The sequence below is a fragment of the Miniopterus schreibersii genome, assembly GCF_964146895.1.
Source record: "Miniopterus schreibersii genome assembly, chromosome: 16".
Taxonomy (NCBI): domain Eukaryota; kingdom Metazoa; phylum Chordata; class Mammalia; order Chiroptera; family Miniopteridae; genus Miniopterus; species Miniopterus schreibersii.
In genome coordinates this window covers 22,965,444-22,985,505 of record NC_138116.1, presented here as the reverse complement: position 1 = coordinate 22,985,505, position 20,062 = coordinate 22,965,444, and the positions used below count along the sequence as shown (strand labels likewise).

Here is a 20,062-nt window from a genome sequence, read left to right as displayed (position 1 = left end):
ACCTACAGTTGCTTCTCAAAGGCTGTTCTCCTGTTTTCAAAAGTTGGCAGCCTGCCTCTGATTACTGTGAGTGTGAGTCCGTCAGCATTCACAGCTCATTGGAAGGATGCTTTGCTTCTCTCCTGGAAAACTTCTAAATTCTAGGTAGCCAATATAGGGTTGAGCTCATCTTGTTTTCCCAGGTGCAGAAGCCGTATGGGTGCCATGCTTTTCAGTGTTGCGGCCACCAGTGACTGTTAGAAACTTTTGCAGTGGAGTTGGTATTTATGTGTGTGTGCAAATGTGAGTAAAGGAAACTATAAAGGAAATGTTCATTTGGTGTCTTCAATCTAATATCCAGTTGGAAGCTCCAAGTGGGAATGATACTGAAGGTTGCCAGCAGAGAGCTTCTCAAATGGAGGAGATGGAATTAAAATAAGAAGGAGCCTCAGCTGCATACGTAAGTGCTGTGGGGGCATTCAGAGTTCAAGCAAGGATTGGACCAGAGGTGGCTAGGGAAAGCCTCTCTAACACTGGCTGCAAAGGGACATACAATGCCACCAAGGGGAAAAACAGTTTAGGTAAGAATATCTGTGAGAAAGGAACAAAGTCTGTGGGGGTGAGGGTGAAGGTGAGATAAGTTGACTTGATGGAAGACGGGACATTTTTGAAAGTCATCTTGAGACTGGAGAGAGGAGCTGGAGTTTTGGCCTAAGTTGGCTGAGGAGTTGGAGAGCCTTAGGCAGGGATAAAGATTTTGCAATGGACAATGAGAAGTAAGTTATATTTTTGAGTTGGGGGTGGTGCTGTGATTTTACTCTTATTGAAAGGGCACTGAAGGATCATCTTTGAATTTTTCAAAAAGTGAAACGGAAAGAGTTGGTCTGCTTCTCAGAATACTTTTGACCGAACACAATGTTCTCGCCTGGGAGAATCTGGTTTATCAATGTCGTTGTGATTCATACCAGCAGTTTATTTATTCAAGACATTTTTTTTTTTTTTGAGCACTGTATGAGCCAGGCACTCTGCGGGATGCTGGGGGTGAGGGAAGGACACACTAGTGAGCAAAAGCCAAGTTTCTACTTGCCCTCGTGGAGCTGGCAGTCCAGCATAGTGGTTACAAGTGCAAGTTACGGAGTCATGGAGCTTGGGTCCAAGCAGTAGTGATGGTGATAGATGGAAGGCATGTGGAGGGCCTATGGAGGGAGGCCTAGGCATTTCTGAGCAGCTGAAAGAAGAGCAGAGTGAGTGCCAGGAGCTCAGCCAGCTGATACAAGAAAGGCAGGGCTAGCCAGGCTGGCCATCACATTAATAACACAAACGTATACAGTGTGCCAGCTGTGTTCCAAGTGCTTTGTGTACATGAGTTTTTTAGTTCTAACGATGACCCTGTGAGGTAAGGCCTGGTTTCTCCCCCTCTTTACAGGTGAGGAAACTGAGGCATAAGGAGGTAAAATAACAGGCACTCGTTCACTTACGTCTAAGTGGTGGAGCCAGGATTCAAGTCTGGGCACTGTGGCTCCAGGATACATCCTCTAAGCACAACACTCTTCTGACTTAATATTACATATTTTGTTTCTCAGCCTAAGAGCAAGATCAAGTCTTTGCTTGAAAAGGTCTCTCTATAGTGTAGAAAGTGGACTGGAAGCAGGCAGCATATGTGAGGAGACAGTTCAGAGCTCTTGCTGTGGCCCAGCTGCATGCAGCTCCAAGATTTCTGGCTGATTTTCTTTGACTTCTTTTTTTGGGGGAAGGGTGGAGCTTGTCAGCTAGCTGGAGTACAAACCCTGGACCTTTTTTGATTAAATATCAATTTACTACTTATACTGCAGCATTTATTCTTGGATTGCAGTAACCTTATGTCTTGAGGGAATGGAACCTGATCATAATTTATAGACTGAATAGTCTTTAGAGGCCATCCAGCCCAGTTGCTCTCCCAGTATCAGAATTACTGCTGTGACATTTCTCAGAGCGAGCGTTTAATCTCCATTTGAACACTAAACTCAACAGGAACCTGGGAGGTTGTCCCTTACTCCTCACTTTCTCTGAGTTGCCTTTGCCCTTCAACCGGCCACCAAGCCCCATGCCTTCTTCCTCATTAATGTCTCTGGAAGACGTCTGCTTGAAAACATTTCTGAAGCTGCTACCCAAGTTTGGGCCACTAATATCTCTCACCTTGATTATTTCATCCAGAGGGATCTTTCTGAAATTTAAATCAAATTATTATTTGTGTGCTTAAAACTTTGCAGACCTCACCATTGCCCTGTTTCTTCATGTGGCTTATACAAAAACCGCCTCCAATCTCACTTCATGCCATAGGCTCCTTATGCACTGTCTGCAGTGTTCTGCTTCATGACAACTGCCTGGACCCCACCCTGGAGATTACTGAGTCCATCTGGAGCGGCTGGCTTCTCAGAGCTCCTTAGGTGATTCCATTGGGCAGCCAGAGTAGAACTCTGACCTCTGCTTCTATTCCCAGGTTCTCAATCTGGCCACACATTAACATCATCTGAGGAGCTTTTAAATATTGAAACGTGGTTGCTACCCTCAGCAATTCTGATTTGGCATTTGGTTTAGTTCCCATGCATCTCTGTATTTATTTATTTTAAAAAGTATCTGCCCTTATAATTCTAATCTGCAGCCAGGGTTTGGAACCTCTGCATACAGAGGAAATCACTCTGAGGGCAGAATTCGGAGATGTTACAGGGAAACAGATTCCAGTTCTGGAGTGATTTACCCTTCTATGTACAGATCTCCAAGTATTTGAAGAGCCACTCTTCTGTAATTTAGTTTTTTCTCTGCTAACCCCACTTCCTGTTCCCCAAGCCTTCTTACTGGGCAAAACATTCAAGCTTTTGGACTCCTTACACCCTGACTGTCCCTCCCTGAATGTGTTTGTTTTTTAGTGTGCCATTTAAAATGTGATAATAGCCCTGGTCAATGTGGTTCAGTGGTTAGAGTGTTGGACTGTGCCCTGAAGGGTTGTGGGTTCGATTCCCCGTCAAGGGCACGTACCTAGGTTGCGGGTTTGCACCCCACTCCCGTTCATGGTGCTTGTGGGAGACAACCAGTAGGCAGGCAACCAGTTGACGTGTCTCTCTTACATCGATGTTTCTCTCTTTCTTTCTCCCCCTTCCTCCCTCCCTTCCACTCTCTCTGAAAAGCAATGGAAAAAATGTCCTCAGCTGACGATTAACAAAAAATAAATTTAAAAAATGTGATACAATTAGAATATCATTCTAGATGTGGGCCAGTTTCAGCGGGACTCATAGATCCTTTAGTTGTAACACTATATGTCTGTCAAAATGTCATAAGGTCACATTGGCTTTGTATCCTGGTTGACAAATGGGTCACTTAAAGGTCAGTGAACACATCCACTCTAGCATAAAGGCTAAGAGCAGGAACTCTGAAAACAGACTGTATTTGGGTTAAGATTTTAGCTCCATGCCTTTACTACACGTATGACCTTAGGTGACTCACTTAAAATTCTGTGCCTCAGTTTCCTCCTCTGTAAAATGGGGATAAAAATAGCATTTGCCTTATAGGATTGTGATGGGGATGAAATAAGTAAATAAATATATGTCAAGTGTTTAAAACAGTGTCTGGCACATAGTAAGTAGTATATAAGTATTAGCCATAATCGTTAGTTATTTGGATTGCTTTTAAACCAAGTTGATTTTTGTATCTTTTTCTTTCATTTGGATATCACTTAGTGTTTGATTGTTTTTTAATTCTCACCTGAAGATATGTTTTATTGATTTTAGAGAGAGAGAGAGGAAGGGGGGGAGAGAGAGAGAGAAAGGAAGGGAGGGAGGGAGGGAGGGAGGGAGGGAGGAAGGAAGGAAGGAAGGAAGGAAGGAAGGAAGGAAGGAAGGAAGGAAGGAAAAAGAAAGAAAGAAAGAAAAGGAAGAAGGAAAGAAAGAAAGAAAGAAAGAAAGAGAGAGAGAGAAAGAGAGAGAGAGAGAGAAAGAAAAGAAAGAAAGAAAGAAAGAAAGAAAGAAAGAAAGAAAGAAAGAAAGAAAGGAAGGAAGAAAGAAAGAAAGAAAGAAAAGAAAAGAAAAGAAACATACATTGATGTGAGACAGAGGAACATCGGTTGGTTGCCTCCTGTGTGTGCCCCGACTGGGGATCACGCCCACAACCCGGGCATGTGCCCTGATGGGGAATCAAACCACAATCTTCTGGATCCTGGGTTGATGCTCAACCACTGAGCCACACCAGTCAGGCAGCCCACCACCTTCTCCATGTACCTGATGATGCTCCAACAAACTGAGCCACCCTGCGTGTATTTTTACCTTAGTCTTTTTAGGACCTGGAACTATCCTCAGGTGATGGAGATATTGGATTAGGGCACCACCTAACCCTCCTGTCCTCCCTTTGTCCCCTTTCAGACATACACTAAATCACAGCATTACAAACTTCTTCCCTTAGGATATGATACAAAGATTCATTAAAATGCATGTGTTTTACATAGCAGGGACAGCTGACTTTATCATTTAAATTGGCTAATCTGAGGAATTAATCTTTGTGTCCCAGGGCATTGAGGAAGTTCATTTAGCATAAGAAATGATGAAAGAGATGCCTTGGGGTAAGGATAATACAGCAATAAGGTACACCCAGCACCTTACTATATAGGAGGGATGCTGTACATCCATTTTTTTTTTTTTTTTTTTACTTTTACAACAATCCTTAAAAGAGGGGTACTTCCCCATTTTACTGAAGAAGAAGCCTGTTCAGTAGCCAAGTAATGTTTCCCAAACAGATAGCTGATGAACAGCAGTCAGTGTTTGCACCCCTGTCCAGCCAGCGTAGTCTCGTTTCCTTGGCCTCATACCCCACTGCTGTGGAGCAGTGTGTCTGGTTGGGGGAGTGGAAGTGTCACAAAGTGGGGAGACCATGTGACGCACAAATGTGATCTGTTTCGTGGTTTTTATGTAGTCACACCAGTTCTCAGGCAGCTTTAACCATAAACTGCGCACTTACTAATTGGTGAAGCATGTCTAGCTGTTACTTTCAGTTTAGAGGGAATTATGTTTGTTAGGCTCTGGCTCCTTTAGTCTGAAGTATTTGTGATTAAATATAATGCCTATTCCAAATGAAGTATGGAGAATACACCTGTTTTTTAAAATTTCTTAACATTATTAGATTCGAGGTGTTGGTAATTCATAGTTCTCAGAATCTTTTTCCCAAAGGCCCTAGATTTGGGGTATTCTTTTGGTTTTGTTTTTAAAACCCTGGCTGCCCTTCAAGGATCAGAGCACTAGGTTTTTTTCCTTTTGCTGTTCACATTCCTGGTAGTCTCTGCCTCTTAAAGTTAACTGTAAATCTGATACATTTTATTCTCTCTGTTTCTGGATCTACATTAGATAACTATGCAAAGGTAGTTCTAGTGATCAGATCTGGAATGGGAAAAATAATGTGCTTGGCACAAGGTGCTTTAACTCTTCCTAGAAGAATTAAAGTGCGATAAGAGGAATGAGGGAAATAGAATTTTATGGGGTTAGAGTGCTCCAGAGTGCCATGAAAAACTGTCCTTTTCCTTATTTTTCTGAGTTCTCCCCAGGAATTTAGTACTTCTTTCATATATTCAATTTTGCCATATTATTGGGGAACTCTAATTAAAGTTCTCTTGTGTCTCAATGTCCATTTTTGCAAGGAAGAGTTGGTTTCTGACTTTAAATGAAATCCTATTATTTGTAATTGACTATACTTCAGTGCTACAATAAGTATAGTTCAGATTGGGCACTCAAGTGCTAACATTTTGTCTTTCTGGAAATCAAAATTAGATTTACATATAGACTTCTTATTGTAAAGGTGAACATCTAGTCTTTAAACCTTATAAGGTGCTCATTTTAAGCAATGAAATTATATGTTTATTACACAAGGGTACTTATTTTGAATTATCTTTTTTTAACTTGAAATTTCAAAGTCTTACTGTCTAGTATAATTATGAATGGTTAACAATGGTTAAATAGTTAAAGCTTTAATATTTAAATGTGGGCTCCTGTCATTCAGTAGACCTTTAATCCTTCAGTGAAAGTTTCACAGGGGTTGAGTGTCTGTCTAGCATTAATTGCCTTTTACTTTCCCTTCTCTCTAGTTTAAGGGATTTGCAGCTACCTCATATTATTTTTGGAATGTGATGTGAGAATAAATAAATTAGAGCTTCCAAATGTAAGTAAATTCAGTGCTCCTCAACAGGGTTAGCAGGATTATATTGAAAACACTAATAGAAACCAATAGTTATTTTATGGGCTTTAAACAAAAATTTCTTTGTATAGAAAATTGTTTACTATATAATAAGCTTTAAAAGAGAATGCAAAGCTGTCAAAGTACTATGACCCCAACTTTTAAAAGAAATAGAATATATATACACACTCTTCAGATAGATTAAAAGGAATTAGACCAATGCATCAATTGTAGTTCTAGATTGTGGGATGGTAGGGTATGGGTGACTTTATCTTTTGTTTTCCCCCCAAAAAAATTTCCACAGTGAACATTATTACTTTTATAATCTTTAAAAAATATTTTCTTTTAAAAAATTATTTATTGATTTGAGAGGGAGGGGGAGAGAGAGAGAGAGAAACATTGGTTTGTTGTTTACTTATTTATGCATTCATTGACTCTTTTATGTGCCCTGACCGGGGATCAAACCTGAAAACTTGGCATATTGGAGTGATGCTCTAACCACCTGTGCTACCCAGACAGGGCTAAAAATATATCTTCTTAAAATTACTGGTGGACTAGTTTCTGTAGTAATTAGTGCAAGCATATTTCTATGTTAGTTTATACTTTGATTGTCTTAGCTACTGAGCCTTTCCTGAAGCAAAGAGGAGCTTAGTGTAGGCAACAGGTAAAATACAAGTATGCTGTATTTAAGATACAGGTATTTCTAATATAGAGCATGGCCACCACCCAAAGAAAAATCGCGTTACACATTTCTAGGTGAAACAGAAATTATCTTTAGATCGCTTTCTGTTCTGGATGTGCCTGGCTTTCCTCTCTTCACTTTCTCCCCTCCGGCTCTGGCCCCTATCGTAAACCCACTGGTGCGTGGATGTGAAGTACAAGTCTTAGTTTAAAAGAAGTTTTATGAAATGATGTGATGAAACCTTTAGTAAGGTTTGTGCTACTCAACTTGACCTTGGTTACTTTAGATTGAAGTATGTAAATGAGAACTGTGATTTTGGACAAACTTTTTTTAGTGATCTTTACCGTAATAAGTTCCCCATTAGACAATAGTTGTTTGCCTTATGACTTGTTAGTAAAATTATCCCCAAGGGGTTTAGAAATTCCTGTTTTGAAAAGTCCAGAAAGTCTTTGTAATTTACTGTTTCATTTTACTTGTTCTTTTCTCTTCAGTTGTAGAAAACAGTATCATGCTTTTGTTTATATGCTAACATTTACTGTCTCCTAACCTAAATTTAGTAAACAACTTGAGAGAATTAAGCCCTATGTCATGCCCTAAGCCAGCCACAGCATGACAGGAATTGACTTCTCTCCTGTGCACCCAGAATGGTACTTGGCATTTAAATTGTTGTGCAAATCACTTTCTGTGTTCTGGGGTGCAGTGAAAGTGGTTATTGAATTACAGCCTTAGAATTATTCCATAGATAAGAAATACTTTAGTTAGAATTTAGTGGGGGGCCCTGGCCTGGTAGCTTACTTGATTAGAGCACTGTCCTGATACATCAAGGTTGCGGGTTTGATCCCAGATCAGGGCACATATAAGAATCAACCAATGAATGCACAAATAAATGGAATGAGAAATCAATGTGGTTTTTTTTCTCTCTCTCTCCCTCCCCCTCCCTCCTTCCCTCCTCTCTCTCTCTAAAAAATCAACAAAAATTTAAAGAAAAATAATTTAGTGGGGTTCTTTAGATTAATTGTAATTTGAAAAACCAGAATTGAGATTGTGTAATAAAGTGGACTCTTTATAAATTTTTTTCCAGTAAACAATTACCACAATGCTAGTTGGCAATGGTTTTCCTAGACAATTTGGCTAGTGATTTCTTAAGGAAATGCTCTTGTTATGACGAGCATTTGGTCTGATTGCCCTGTGGCCCTGTTAGTTAAATATGGTTTGTAGCTAAGCAGCCAATAAGGAGACACTATCTGACTTTTTGCTCATGTCCTCCTTGAAAATGCTACCTGATCTTTGGCTTTAATTTACAACAACTGATATTAATTTGTTGTAGTAGAATGTAAAGAGTCATTTTTGGTGCTTTAACTTTGTGGAAAAACTATTAGCTGGTTTCTGGTGTAAGAAATAGCACAATTACTGTACTATTTGCAAAAACCCCAATTAAAATCAAAACAACAACAAAACCCCTCTGAATTATGGACTAGAAATGAATTGGACAATTTTCGACAACTTGTAATTTGTTAATGGTATATTAGTTTGAAAATGCAAATATTCATGTATGACCTCAATGTTAGTCTGTAACTGATCAAGTATAATGGGATGCTGCTTTATGGTTTTACCTTAGAACTTCAGGGAGCAGACCATGATGGCTCTACATTTGTATTCAAGATAAGCAATTTATCACTGGAGTATATTTTGAAAAGTGGATGTCTCTCTCTCTCTTCCTTCCTTTCTTTCTTCCTTTCTTCCTTCCTTCCTTTCTTTCTTTCTTTCTTTCTTTCTTTCTTTCTTTCTTTCTTTCTTTCTTTCTTTCTTTCTTTCTTTCTTTCATTATTATTATTATTTTTTTTTAACAATTTTTTTTTTTTAAACGTATCTTTATTGATTTCAGAGAGAGGAAAGGAGGGAAAGAGAGAGAGAGAAACATCAATGATGAGAGTCATTGATCGGCTGCCTAGCCTGCAACTCGGGCATGTGCCCTGACCGTGAATCTAACCCCAATCTCCTGGATCCTAGGTCGATGCTCAACTGCTGAGCCACGCCCGGCTGGGCGGATGTCTATTTCTTTAAACCCTTTGTTAGAAGAACCACAGCTTTTTGGTTACATAAGAGCAGTAGTATCCAATAAAAGTAGAATGCAAGTCACATATGTAATGTTAAAGTTGCTAGTAGCTATATTGAAAGAAATTAAAAGAAATGGGTGAAATTCATTTTAGTAATATATTTTAGTTTACCCAATATATCCAAAATAGTATAATTTCAATATTAATGAGATATTTTACTTTTTTTTTATATTAAGTCTTCAAAATCCAGTGTGTATTTTATACTTAAAGCATATCTCAGTTGGAACCAGCCACATTTCAAGTGTCTAATAGCCACATGTGGGCAGTGGCTACCATATTTCAATATGGTAGGTCTAGAGTTTCAGTACATTCACATTGCAGTAGAATCTACGTAAATTGGCATATTATACAGATTTCTATGCAAATCAGGTCCTGAGAAACATAAGGCAGATCCTGATGCTTTTAGCCTATGAGGTAGATTTTAACTTGGCTCTAATATAAACATTTTAAGAGCATTCTAGTGATCTCTGATTTCTTGTTGAGGGTAATACACACCATGTAGCCTGCTGTGAGAAAGAAATCAATCAAGAAGTCCAGTTAAGTGTATGTGTTTGTATGTATTCAGTCTTTCATTAAATATTCTCACTATCCCAGAGAACTATCTCAGTATACTTTGATCTGTACATTCCTTAGTCTTTGGCTATTTTTACAACTCCTTAAGACTACTTGGTCGGTGTCGCTATTTAGAAAGGGGACTGAAGGTTAGCCCGGTTGGTTTGCCATACCTGAACGTTTCCGTGGGGTATTCATTAACCCGAGGACAACGTTGTATGCCTGATATTTAGCTTCCCTTCTCTCTCATCCCAGACTGAGAAATTTATAAGACAAAATTACTTTTCGTTGAGTGGGAGAATCCCAGGCAGGTCCTTGTTTATACAACTAAGCCAGTAGTCTTGGAATTATGTGTTGTTCTAAACTGGGAGAGACATGCAGGATCCTTTCCAAAGCATCTTTTATCCCTAATCACAGACCTGACACCTGTGTTGAATACATAGGGTATTTCTAGATTGTTTACCCTACTGGGGCTTGTAGTGACCATATGAACACTTTGGTTTACAGTTGGGACCCCTGATTCCAGCAGGATGGCCCAATGGAATCAGCTACAGCAGCTTGACACACGGTACCTGGAGCAGCTTCATCAGCTGTACAGTGACAGCTTTCCGATGGAGCTGCGGCAGTTCCTGGCCCCTTGGATTGAGAGTCAAGATTGGTAAGTCCTTCTTGAGAAACTCCCCAAATTGTTAGGTTTTGGTTTGCATCAAGAAGCATGATCTGCGCTAGCTTAACTCTGTGCCATTTCATTGAAAACATGTGGGCACAGGTGGTGGGGTAAAAGAGACCAGGAGATAAAGAGGTGCTCTTAGTTGGTATAAACCTTTTCTATATTAGAAGCACACACCGGCAACTGACTTTTGGCACGTCAGTCAGCCTGCTTGCTGGTAGATGTTTTCAGGACTGATTTGGATCTTACTGACTTGGAGAGATTCTCTGTGTGCTCTGCCACTTCAGAGATGTGCTACAGATATTTTTTTGTCTGAATGAGAATTCTGTCATAGGTGTAAGTTTGGGTCCTGCTTCTCATTCCCCTTTAATTAAAGGAGAGAGACACAGAGTAAGAGAAATAGACTTGTTCATAGAGGAGATAATGGCACAGAATTCCAACAACTACTTCTTTCATTCTAAGGTATTCAGATTCACCTATTAATTTTGGTTTAATTCAGGCCTATAACCTAGCTTTTCCCGAATTTGGCGAAGTGCCGGGGAAGTGATTCAGAGCTGTTGGAGATAGGCCATCCTACCCTGGGGTTGCTTATTTGCCACTAATAATCTGACCACAGAGTTGACTGAGAATTTAAAGCAAAACAGCATATCAGCCCACTCAAATATTTTATATCTAGAATAATTGTTTGTAATTATTAAATTGCTGATGTTTATCGTTACTGAGCAAGATAAATCTAAAATGATGAGTGGGCTAAAGTATTGGGTTTGCCATGTTTTTTTCCTCCCTGATGGGGACTTGTGTATGTGTAGATTTCAGAATCATTCTTTATTATTCTTCCTTTTCCTAGGGCTTACGCAGCCAGCAAAGAATCACATGCCACTTTGGTGTTTCATAATCTCCTGGGTGAGATTGACCAGCAGTACAGCCGCTTCCTACAAGAATCAAATGTCCTCTACCAGCACAACCTGCGAAGGATCAAGCAGTTCCTTCAGGTGTGAGGAGTAACCGAGCCAGAGGGGTTTTAGATTTCTTTCCTGGACGGAGTCTCTTCTCAGTTGGCTAAATAATGAGAACCTATCTTGTACTTTAAATAAAAGGAGAAGTAATTAGCCCTTTCTCAAATCTCTATACTTACCCATGAGCATCATTACCTGAAATTTACTTCTTTAGTCCGTTGAAGCAATAGCGTGATTGTTATGTTAATATTACATTAACATGTTAATAATGTGATGCAACCAGGTCTCCTCATAGAAGATGACTTTTATTTACTTATTTATGTATTAATCCTTACCCAAGGATATGCTTAGAGAGAGGAAGGGGGGGGGGGAGAGAGAGAGAGAGAGAGAGATAGGGAGAGACAGGGAGAGAGACTGGTTGCATTCCCTACATGCCCTGACTGGGGATTGAACCTGAAACCTAGGTATGTTCCCTGACTGAGAATAGAACCAACAACCCTCTGGTGCACAGGACAACCCTCAACTAACTGAGCTACTCTGGCCAGGCAACTCTTACTTTTAAATGTTAAAGGTTTGTCCATAATTGGGTGCTCCTGGACAAAGTGTGTCACCTCCCTACGAGACCAGGTTAAGACTGTCCAAACAGTCAGATGTGCCTTCTCTCTCAGCAGTGCAGCTCATCATGACTGCCTTTCTTCTCTTCTCCCCTTCAGCTCCCTCGGATTGTAGCCGGGCATTGAGGCCTTTGTTCTATTGTTTCATGCAGTACCTGTAACGCTCAGTTTATGAGGAATTTAGCTTTAAGTCAGCAAAGTTGAGGCCACCTCTGCTTAGCCTATTGCCACTTTTCATTCTCCTTTCCTACTTACAGAGCAGGTATCTTGAGAAGCCCATGGAGATTGCCCGAATTGTGGCCCGGTGCCTTTGGGAAGAGTCGCGCCTCCTCCAGACTGCAGCCACCGCAGCCCAGGTGAGCCTGGGAATAAACATAGTGCTGTTGAAGATGCGCTTCCCTTCCTGTGAATCATAATGCGCTTGCGTATTGGGCCGGTAGGGTGTACCCTGCCCTCCAGGTTAGAAGTGGGTGTTAACTGGGTGTTTGGGGTTTTTTAATTTTATCAACGCAAATAACTTTATTTTTCCCCCTGAGTACATAATGCATTCTTCCCCGTTTTTTGTTGTTGTTGTTGTTTTTAATTAAAACTTTACAGAAAAGTACAAGAAAGAAAGTTTTTTAAAAAACATCTGAATTATCACTCCCTCTCTCTATTGTTTCTTCCCAGGAAACCAACATTAACAGTCTGGTATATATCCCTTCACACCTTTCTCCAAACAGTCTGGTATATATCCCTTCACACCTTTTCCAGGCTCATATAAACTATATAAAGCATGCACACACATTATATTTAAAGAGGTTTACTTCCCTTCATCTTGCTTTCTTCATTTAATATTCTATCATGTAAAGCTTTCTAAGGCAAGTAATATAAAGCTAACTCATTTTTTCATTCGCTGCGTTATATATAGTCTGTGATGTAGCATTGCTGTAATTTATTCAGTTATTCCCCCTTCAGTAGACATCCACTTCATTGTTTTTTCCCCATTATAAATACTACTGTGGTGTCTCTCTCTATATCTTTATATATTTATGCTTTGGTTTCTCTATGATAGATTTCTAGGCTGTTTTTATAAGTAAAGTTATTTTAGAACACAGCCACACACATTACTGTGCGCATCGTCTGTGGCTGCTTTTGTATTGCAAGGGCAGGACTGAGTACTTGTGGCGGGGACTATCTTACCCACAAAGCCAACAATATTTACCACTTTGCCCTTAGAAAGTCTGTAGCCCCTGACATAGAGCTACCAGTTGGATATCTGAGGCCTCAACCCAGGCCTCACCGTTATTTTCTCTGTTTACATCGTCTGGCATATTCTTAAGTGTCTTAAGGGTGTAGCACAGGGAGACAGGAGGACGTGTAGACATGATCTCTGCTACCAGGGCTTTTGGTCTAGTTGGGATTATAGGTGCACAGACACTCAATGTGAGAAAAACGTACAGGAGGATGTGAGTCATTTTGCCTAGGGAAGTTGAATAATGTTACCCGGGAGAGCAAAACTTTGCAGAGTTCGAAGGTGAATGGGTGCAGGTGTGCTTGGGCAGAAACTTCGCAGAGTTTGAAGGTGAATGGGTGCAGGTGTGCCTGGCTGAGTGGACAGTGTGTGGGGAAGCAGAGTGTGAAAACATGCTGTATCGGGGGAAGAGTGGGTGGTTTGGGGTGATTGAAGCACAGGAAAGGAAGGTTTAAGTTGTTATGAGATAGTGTGAAACATCTGTGCTGGGCTGAGATGTTTATACTTGGAAGCAGTGGGAGACCATAATTTACAAAGGTATTAGAGACAGGTTTCTGGAGATGATAGTTAATCACATCTATTTTCCCCCTGTAAGCACAGTACCAATTGAGAAGTAGACATGGGAGTTGAATATTGATTAAAATATCGGCTGTATTGTTGGTAAAACAAGACTGGAAAGCATGGCCTAGGTGGGTAACCATATGATGCCTGCCCCCTGAGTTAGATCTTGGGGTGGAGAGATTGGGTTTATAGAGCAGCACTTCCTCCACCATCCATATGGAGCTTCAGAGACCATAGACTCACACCCACTGAACCCCGAGATGGGCCTCTAGAACTGCTTCTAGAGACCAGGCCCTCACTCCTGCCCCAGTGTGCCCCAGGAAGACAAGAGTGGGAGGAGGCACCAGCTTGAGTGCCGGGTTCCTTGAAGACCTCTGTGTGTAGTCTTTCTCTCAATGTCACCAATCAGATGAGTCTCCCCCTATGAAGAGAATAAGTAGGGGTGGAGGTAGCCTTCTCAAAACTTCTTTTTTTAAAAAAAATATATATCTTTATTGATTTCAGAGAGAAGAAAGGCGGGGGAGAGAGAGAGAAACATCAATGATGAGAGAGTCATTGATCGGCTGCCTCCCGCACGCCCCCAACTGGGGATCGAGCCCACAACCCGGGCATGTGCCCTGACCGGGAATCGATCCCCAATCACCTGGATCCTAGGTCAACGCTCAACCGCTGAGCCACGCCTGGCTGGGCCTTCTCAAAACTTCTGAGGGAAGTTTGAATTCTGTGGGCTTGGGTAGGGACCATAGGACAGGGAGAGAATGGTTCCCTCTAAAACTGGCATGTTTAGATCTATTTGGGAGACTTCTGATAGCAGTGTACAGATCAGATTGGAAGTGAGAGATTAGAGGCAAAAAGATCAATAGTTGGGGTTGAAACTGAGCCGGTGGCAAATAGAGATCGATTTGAGATTATAGAATACAGAGCCAGGAGGATTTGGTGACTCTGAAATCAAAGACAGTTGGGAATTTCTAACTTGGAGCACTGGGTATATAATATTTTTCCTGGACTCTCAATTCTGTTCCATTGATTGGTATCTCTGCCCTATACCAGTACCACAGCTTTTACATGGTCTTTTAAAATTTATTTTATCACAAGCTATATCCTATTACTTTGACAAAACTTATCATTTCTAAATTTCATGTGCTATTTGACTGTTTGAAGGTACCAGCCTCCTCTACTACCCTAAGATACTATCTCTTGATACAGCATTTCACCCCAAGACAAAATGGTTATTTACTATACCACAGAAATGTATTGGACACGACATACATTTAAAGAGGCATCTAAAATCTGCTGTCATAAGTTGTTCTGAAGTTTTTTACATACTTACCTAGAATAAGTTTTTAGAAGATAGGGACCATGTTTTAGCTCAGCATGTGGTCTCCTAGTGCAATACACAGAGTAGGTTTATAGTGTGACCTAGAGGTAAAAGGCCAAGGACACAGGTAAAACATGCGAGAGCTTCCTAGACACCATACCGACAGCGCTGGAGAGTGGCGGCCCCTGCTGAGCTGCTCCTTACAATGCCTGGCACGCTGCCTCGGTCACCCTTCCCCTCACAATGGCAGCAGCGTCTCAGGCCAAACTGGAAGGGCAGTGGAGTGGGATGAAGATTGGACAGAGGTATTTTTCTCCCCGTATTTCCTGCATTCACTTGTGTGTCAACTGCCCTTTTTTGGCAGCAAGGGGGCCAGGCCAACCACCCCACAGCTGCTGTGGTAACAGAGAAGCAGCAGATGCTGGAGCAGCACCTGCAGGATGTTCGCAAGCGAGTACAGGTAAAGCAGGTCCGGGGACAATAACCCTTTTCTTGGGGATATTGCCTGTGGGTTCTGCCTGTATCTTTTGAGGTTTTTGGCCTTGTTTTCATTCTTCTCGGAGACTTTCTTTTCTCTCTCCCCAAGGAAATATTTTCTACTTCTGTTTATTTGTTTGCTTGTTTTAACAGGATCTAGAACAGAAAATGAAAGTGGTGGAGAACCTCCAGGATGACTTTGATTTCAACTATAAAACCCTCAAGAGTCAAGGAGGCAAGTGAATATTAGAGACGTTAAAAATCTCCTGTAGAAAGTGAGTTTGTGTTACTTGAGTTTCAGGACTTACTTGTCTTGACTGTGTTCAGACTTTGGGGGTGGGCGTCCTTAAGGACTGTTGTTGCTTGAGGGAACCTAGTTACTAAGCATAGGAGTGTTCCCTCAGGTCAAAGAGTTTTTCCTTCCTCCATAGACATGCAAGATCTGAATGGAAACAACCAGTCAGTGACCAGGCAGAAGATGCAGCAGCTAGAACAGATGCTAACTGCGCTGGACCAGATGCGGCGAGTAAGAGTGTGGGACAACTCCCCCTGCATGTCTCACTCACTAAGGGATCTCGGCATCTCGTGGCAGAACCTGCCTGGTTTCCAAGTTCCTTCTCTGGACTTGACCACAGCGTGTGGTTAGAGATGGAAATGTTTTCTGACTTTGTTTTGGTTTCCAACCAGAGCATCGTGAGTGAGCTGGCAGGGCTTTTGTCAGCTATGGAGTATGTGCAGAAAACTCTCACGGACGAGGAGCTGGCTGACTGGAAGAGGCGACAACAGATTGCTTGCATTGGAGGCCCTCCCAACATCTGCTTAGATCGTCTAGAAAACTGGTAAAAGATGAAAGAGAAGTTTTTCCTTTCCTTCTAGAAAGCTGTGCTAAATTATGGTCATAACTGCAGGCCCAAAGAGTTGGTACTGTAATTCAAAGGTGGGGACTTTTTGTCTAGAAAACTGGTAAAAGATGAAAGAGAAGTTTTTCCTTTCCTTCTAGAAAGCTGTGCTAAATTATGGTCATAACTGCAGGCCCAAAGAGTTGGTATTATATCTCAAAGGTGGGGACTTTTACATAGTCAAATTTAGCTCTAAGAGTTAAAGCTTTCACTTTATTTGGATAGTTTTTAAAATAAAAATATTTATATTACTGTATTTTAAACCTGTTTTATAATTTAAATAAAGCTTTTGGTTTAACTATTTAATGCACTAAATTTTAAACAAGTTTTTTTTGTGTTTGTTTTTTAATTGATTTTAGAGAGGAAGGGATGGGGGGAGAGAGAGAGAAACACTGATCTATTGCCCCCTGCACACACCCTGACTGGGGATCGAACCTGCAACCTGGGTATGTGCCCTGACTGGGAATTGAACCCGCCACCTTTTGGTATATGGGACAATACTCCAACCAGCTTGGCCATACTGGTCAGGGCCAGACTAAATGTTAAGCTTTAGTTACTTTAATAATCTAAAATGACACAAACTCTTTATAAGGGAATAAAGTTCAAATCCAGAAAATTAATAAAGAGAAGAAAAGTATTTTAACATTGAATTATTCAGTTACCTACAGTTAAGATGCTGGTGACCATCACTCTAGACAGCGATTATTAAATACACATAAAGGTAGAAATCTGAACGTTTTCACATGAGTAGAATTGTTCTTTATATGCTCTTCTATAGTCTGCTCTCTTACACATTCATCTAGCACATCTTTATGAGCACCCCTGATATGCATGGCCCAATAATGAATGGGTTGCACTAGCTAAATAAACCAGGAGAAACTTATATGGGGAACCCAGATACACAGGTCATGAGATTGGAAATTTAGGGTAACTCTAGAGTGAGAATGCCTGTTTGTTCATATCCTCACTAACCCTGAGTTTCATTAATTTACTGAAAGCAGTTTTAAATGCTTTCTGATGAGGGAACCAAAAAACTGAAGTTCTGAGAATAGGAGAATGTAAGTGCCAGAAGGGAGTCAGGAACTCAGAAGTCCCATCAGCTGTCCTGTCCCATCAGCTGTCCTGTCCCATCCCTGCCCCCTCTCCCAGTGTCTTTCACTTTCTCTCTTTGAGGCCTTTTAGTCTTTACTAAACTAGTGGTAGGAGAGACACTAATATTTTCTATCCTTGGGGACAGACTTAATCAGTCTTTGTCTCCCCTGTCCACTTTTTCTTTGTGCATGTTACAATATTTTGAAACATAATGTCATGTCCTATCCTGTGATCCACTGAAAACTGATGTTGAAAGAGCTCATGGGGATCATGCAGTTCAACACCTTCTCTCACGCAAGGGTTCATTAAACCCCACAATGGCGAAGGGATTTGGCCAAGCTTGCAGATAGTGAATGGCAGAGCTAACTCAACCCATCTTCTCAGGGTGTTTTTACCTCCTATGTTTCCCTAGTCCTCGCATTTTGGTACAAGGATAAGTTAGGATAAAAAAGTGTGTGCGAAATTCCATATTTCATGTTCTCCATGTGTGGGTTCGATTACTTGTCACTTTCCCATGGTAACTGCTAAATATCTCCTCCTAGAATAAGTAGTGACACTTCTTCCTCTGTGCCTGGCTCCCTGTTTGAAATGTAAAATTTTAGGAAGGGACTATTTTAAAAAGGCAAAATGAATTCCCCTTTTCTTTATTTAATGAATAATAAAACCCCCCTTTTCTTATTTAATGCCGCTGAATTGTACACGCACAAATGGTAAAGTTCATGTTACGTATATTTTACCACGATAAAAAAGCCCCCCTTTTTTATTTTAGGGGGCTGCGTAGTAGTGTTTATCTCTGTGGTATTCCCTTGCCCCTCTCATTTACCCATGTACCCTCCCTTAGGTAACTGGTAGCTTTCTTATTTTATTGTCAGGATAACCTCATTAGCAGAATCTCAACTTCAGACCCGCCAACAAATTAAGAAACTGGAGGAGTTGCAGCAAAAAGTTTCCTACAAAGGGGACCCAATTGTACAGCACCGGCCAATGCTGGAGGAGAGAATTGTGGAGCTCTTTAGAAACTTAATGAAAAGGTAACTTAGAATCCTTGTCCCTTCCCCTCATCGCCCCCCACCCCCCAAGTTGCCTCCTTAAACGGGAGATTGGCTCACTTCAGAGGCACGGGGTGCGGACTGGCCCAGGGCCCAGCGTGGGAACTGCCGCCCTTTCTCTTTCAGTGCCTTCGTGGTCGAGCGGCAGCCCTGCATGCCCATGCATCCCGACCGGCCGTTAGTCATCAAGACCGGCGTCCAGTTTACTACGAAAGTCAGGTGGGCCACCGCACGTCCACTTTGGGTAGCTATTTTGTTGAGAGACGTTCTTAGGACGAGAGCAGAGTTGGTGGCCAGGGTTGTTCCTCACAGGGCTCACAGGCGGTACTGTGGCGGGTATGGAATTTATTGGTGTCATAGCGCCTTGCTCTTTGTTTCGGCTGTCAAAAGCTAAGGAACGGTCATCTTTTTGAGGTTACTGGGGCATGTTCCTATGATTCCAGTCCTACAGTCTGAGACCACGGTGTCTCCTTCTGCCCTGCAAAAGGGCAAAGTAATACCCATCGTTTTCTGTTATTTGAGCCTACTTTTCCCTGAGGATTTTAAAGGAAAAAGTAATGCTTAGTGATATAGAAGCTAAGGGTGACCACAGGGCAGGTGGGTGGCGGGCCCGCAGGGTGGAGTGTTACTTTCACACTCAAGTCAGACAGGTATGCTGGGGTTTGCCCTTCTGCAGTGAAATTTCCCCCCTTAGAAATTTGGACTGGTGTTGGGTTTCAGGTTTAATAGAAAGAAAACCAGCTGTAGAGCATGTATTCCTGTAATATTTTTTATGAAATGGCTTTTATTGTCCTTTGAATCTTATAACTTTGTCCAAGTTCTTAGTCCTTAGGCTTTTTTTCAGTACCTTTTGACTAAAGGGGTAATGCTTAACTTAAGATCAAAGATGGTACTGGCAGGAAGAGGAATTGCAGATTGTCATTTACATATTCACCTCCTAGAACTGGAGAGTTATGAATTTTATATTTCTTTAGCTAGAAGTTGCTAGGGGAGCCTACTGACTTTGTGTGTGTGTGTGTGTGTGTGTGTGTGTGTGTTTTGCTCAGGAACTTTTCTTTTCTTTTTAAATAGATTGCTGGTCAAATTCCCCGAGTTAAATTATCAGCTTAAAATTAAAGTGTGCATTGACAAGTAAGTACTCCTTATCTTAGCTCTTTTTTCTCTTTTTCAAACGACAGAGAAATGAGAACTTTGACAGATATCATGTGAACTTAAGAGACTTATCTCCATTCAGAGATCTTTGCTTTTTTGAACAAAAGTTTTCATAGGACTTGTAGTGCACTGTCATTTACGTGCCTGAACAAAACCACAGAGCTAGCGGTACAGATTTGAGTTGTGATTGCTAATGTGACTTGGAGTCCCTCTTTTTCTTTAATTTTTTACTTGTAAATGTAATTTATTTATATTATATAAAACTGAGACTATATGGGGAAAATGGAGTTTTTAAGTTGTTCTACACTTTACCATGATGGAATAATTTTCAAAATTTGACAATACCTTTCAAAAATTAAAATGCAGCCCTGGCCGGTGGCTCAGTGATTAGAGCGTCAGCCTGCATGCCGAACGGTCGAGGGTTCAATTTGTAGCCAAAGGCATGTGCCTGAGTTGCAGGTTCGCTTCCCGCCCGTGCAGGAGGCAGCCGGTCGATGTGTCTCTCCCACATGGATGTTTCT

General features: G+C 41.2%; 1 protein-coding gene across 3 annotated transcripts in view; it reads left to right on the top strand.

Moving 5' to 3' along the window:
* Positions 1–20,062, top strand: part of STAT3 (signal transducer and activator of transcription 3) — a 55,017-nt gene that overhangs the window by 19,140 nt on the left and 15,815 nt on the right. For all 3 annotated transcript variants that reach the window (XR_014000511.1, XM_081161590.1, XM_081161591.1), the window contains exons 2-11: positions 10,027–10,177; positions 11,037–11,181; positions 12,017–12,115; positions 15,237–15,332; positions 15,503–15,584; positions 15,781–15,875; positions 16,037–16,188; positions 18,213–18,371; positions 18,516–18,608; positions 19,461–19,520. Coding sequence is in view for 2 of the 3 variants with exons in the window: in XM_081161590.1 (XP_081017716.1) it covers positions 10,050–10,177; positions 11,037–11,181; positions 12,017–12,115; positions 15,237–15,332; positions 15,503–15,584; positions 15,781–15,875; positions 16,037–16,188; positions 18,213–18,371; positions 18,516–18,608; positions 19,461–19,520 (1,109 nt within the window). In the remaining variant the exon portion in view is untranslated. The remainder of the gene's footprint in view (positions 1–10,026; positions 10,178–11,036; positions 11,182–12,016; positions 12,116–15,236; positions 15,333–15,502; positions 15,585–15,780; positions 15,876–16,036; positions 16,189–18,212; positions 18,372–18,515; positions 18,609–19,460; positions 19,521–20,062) is intronic.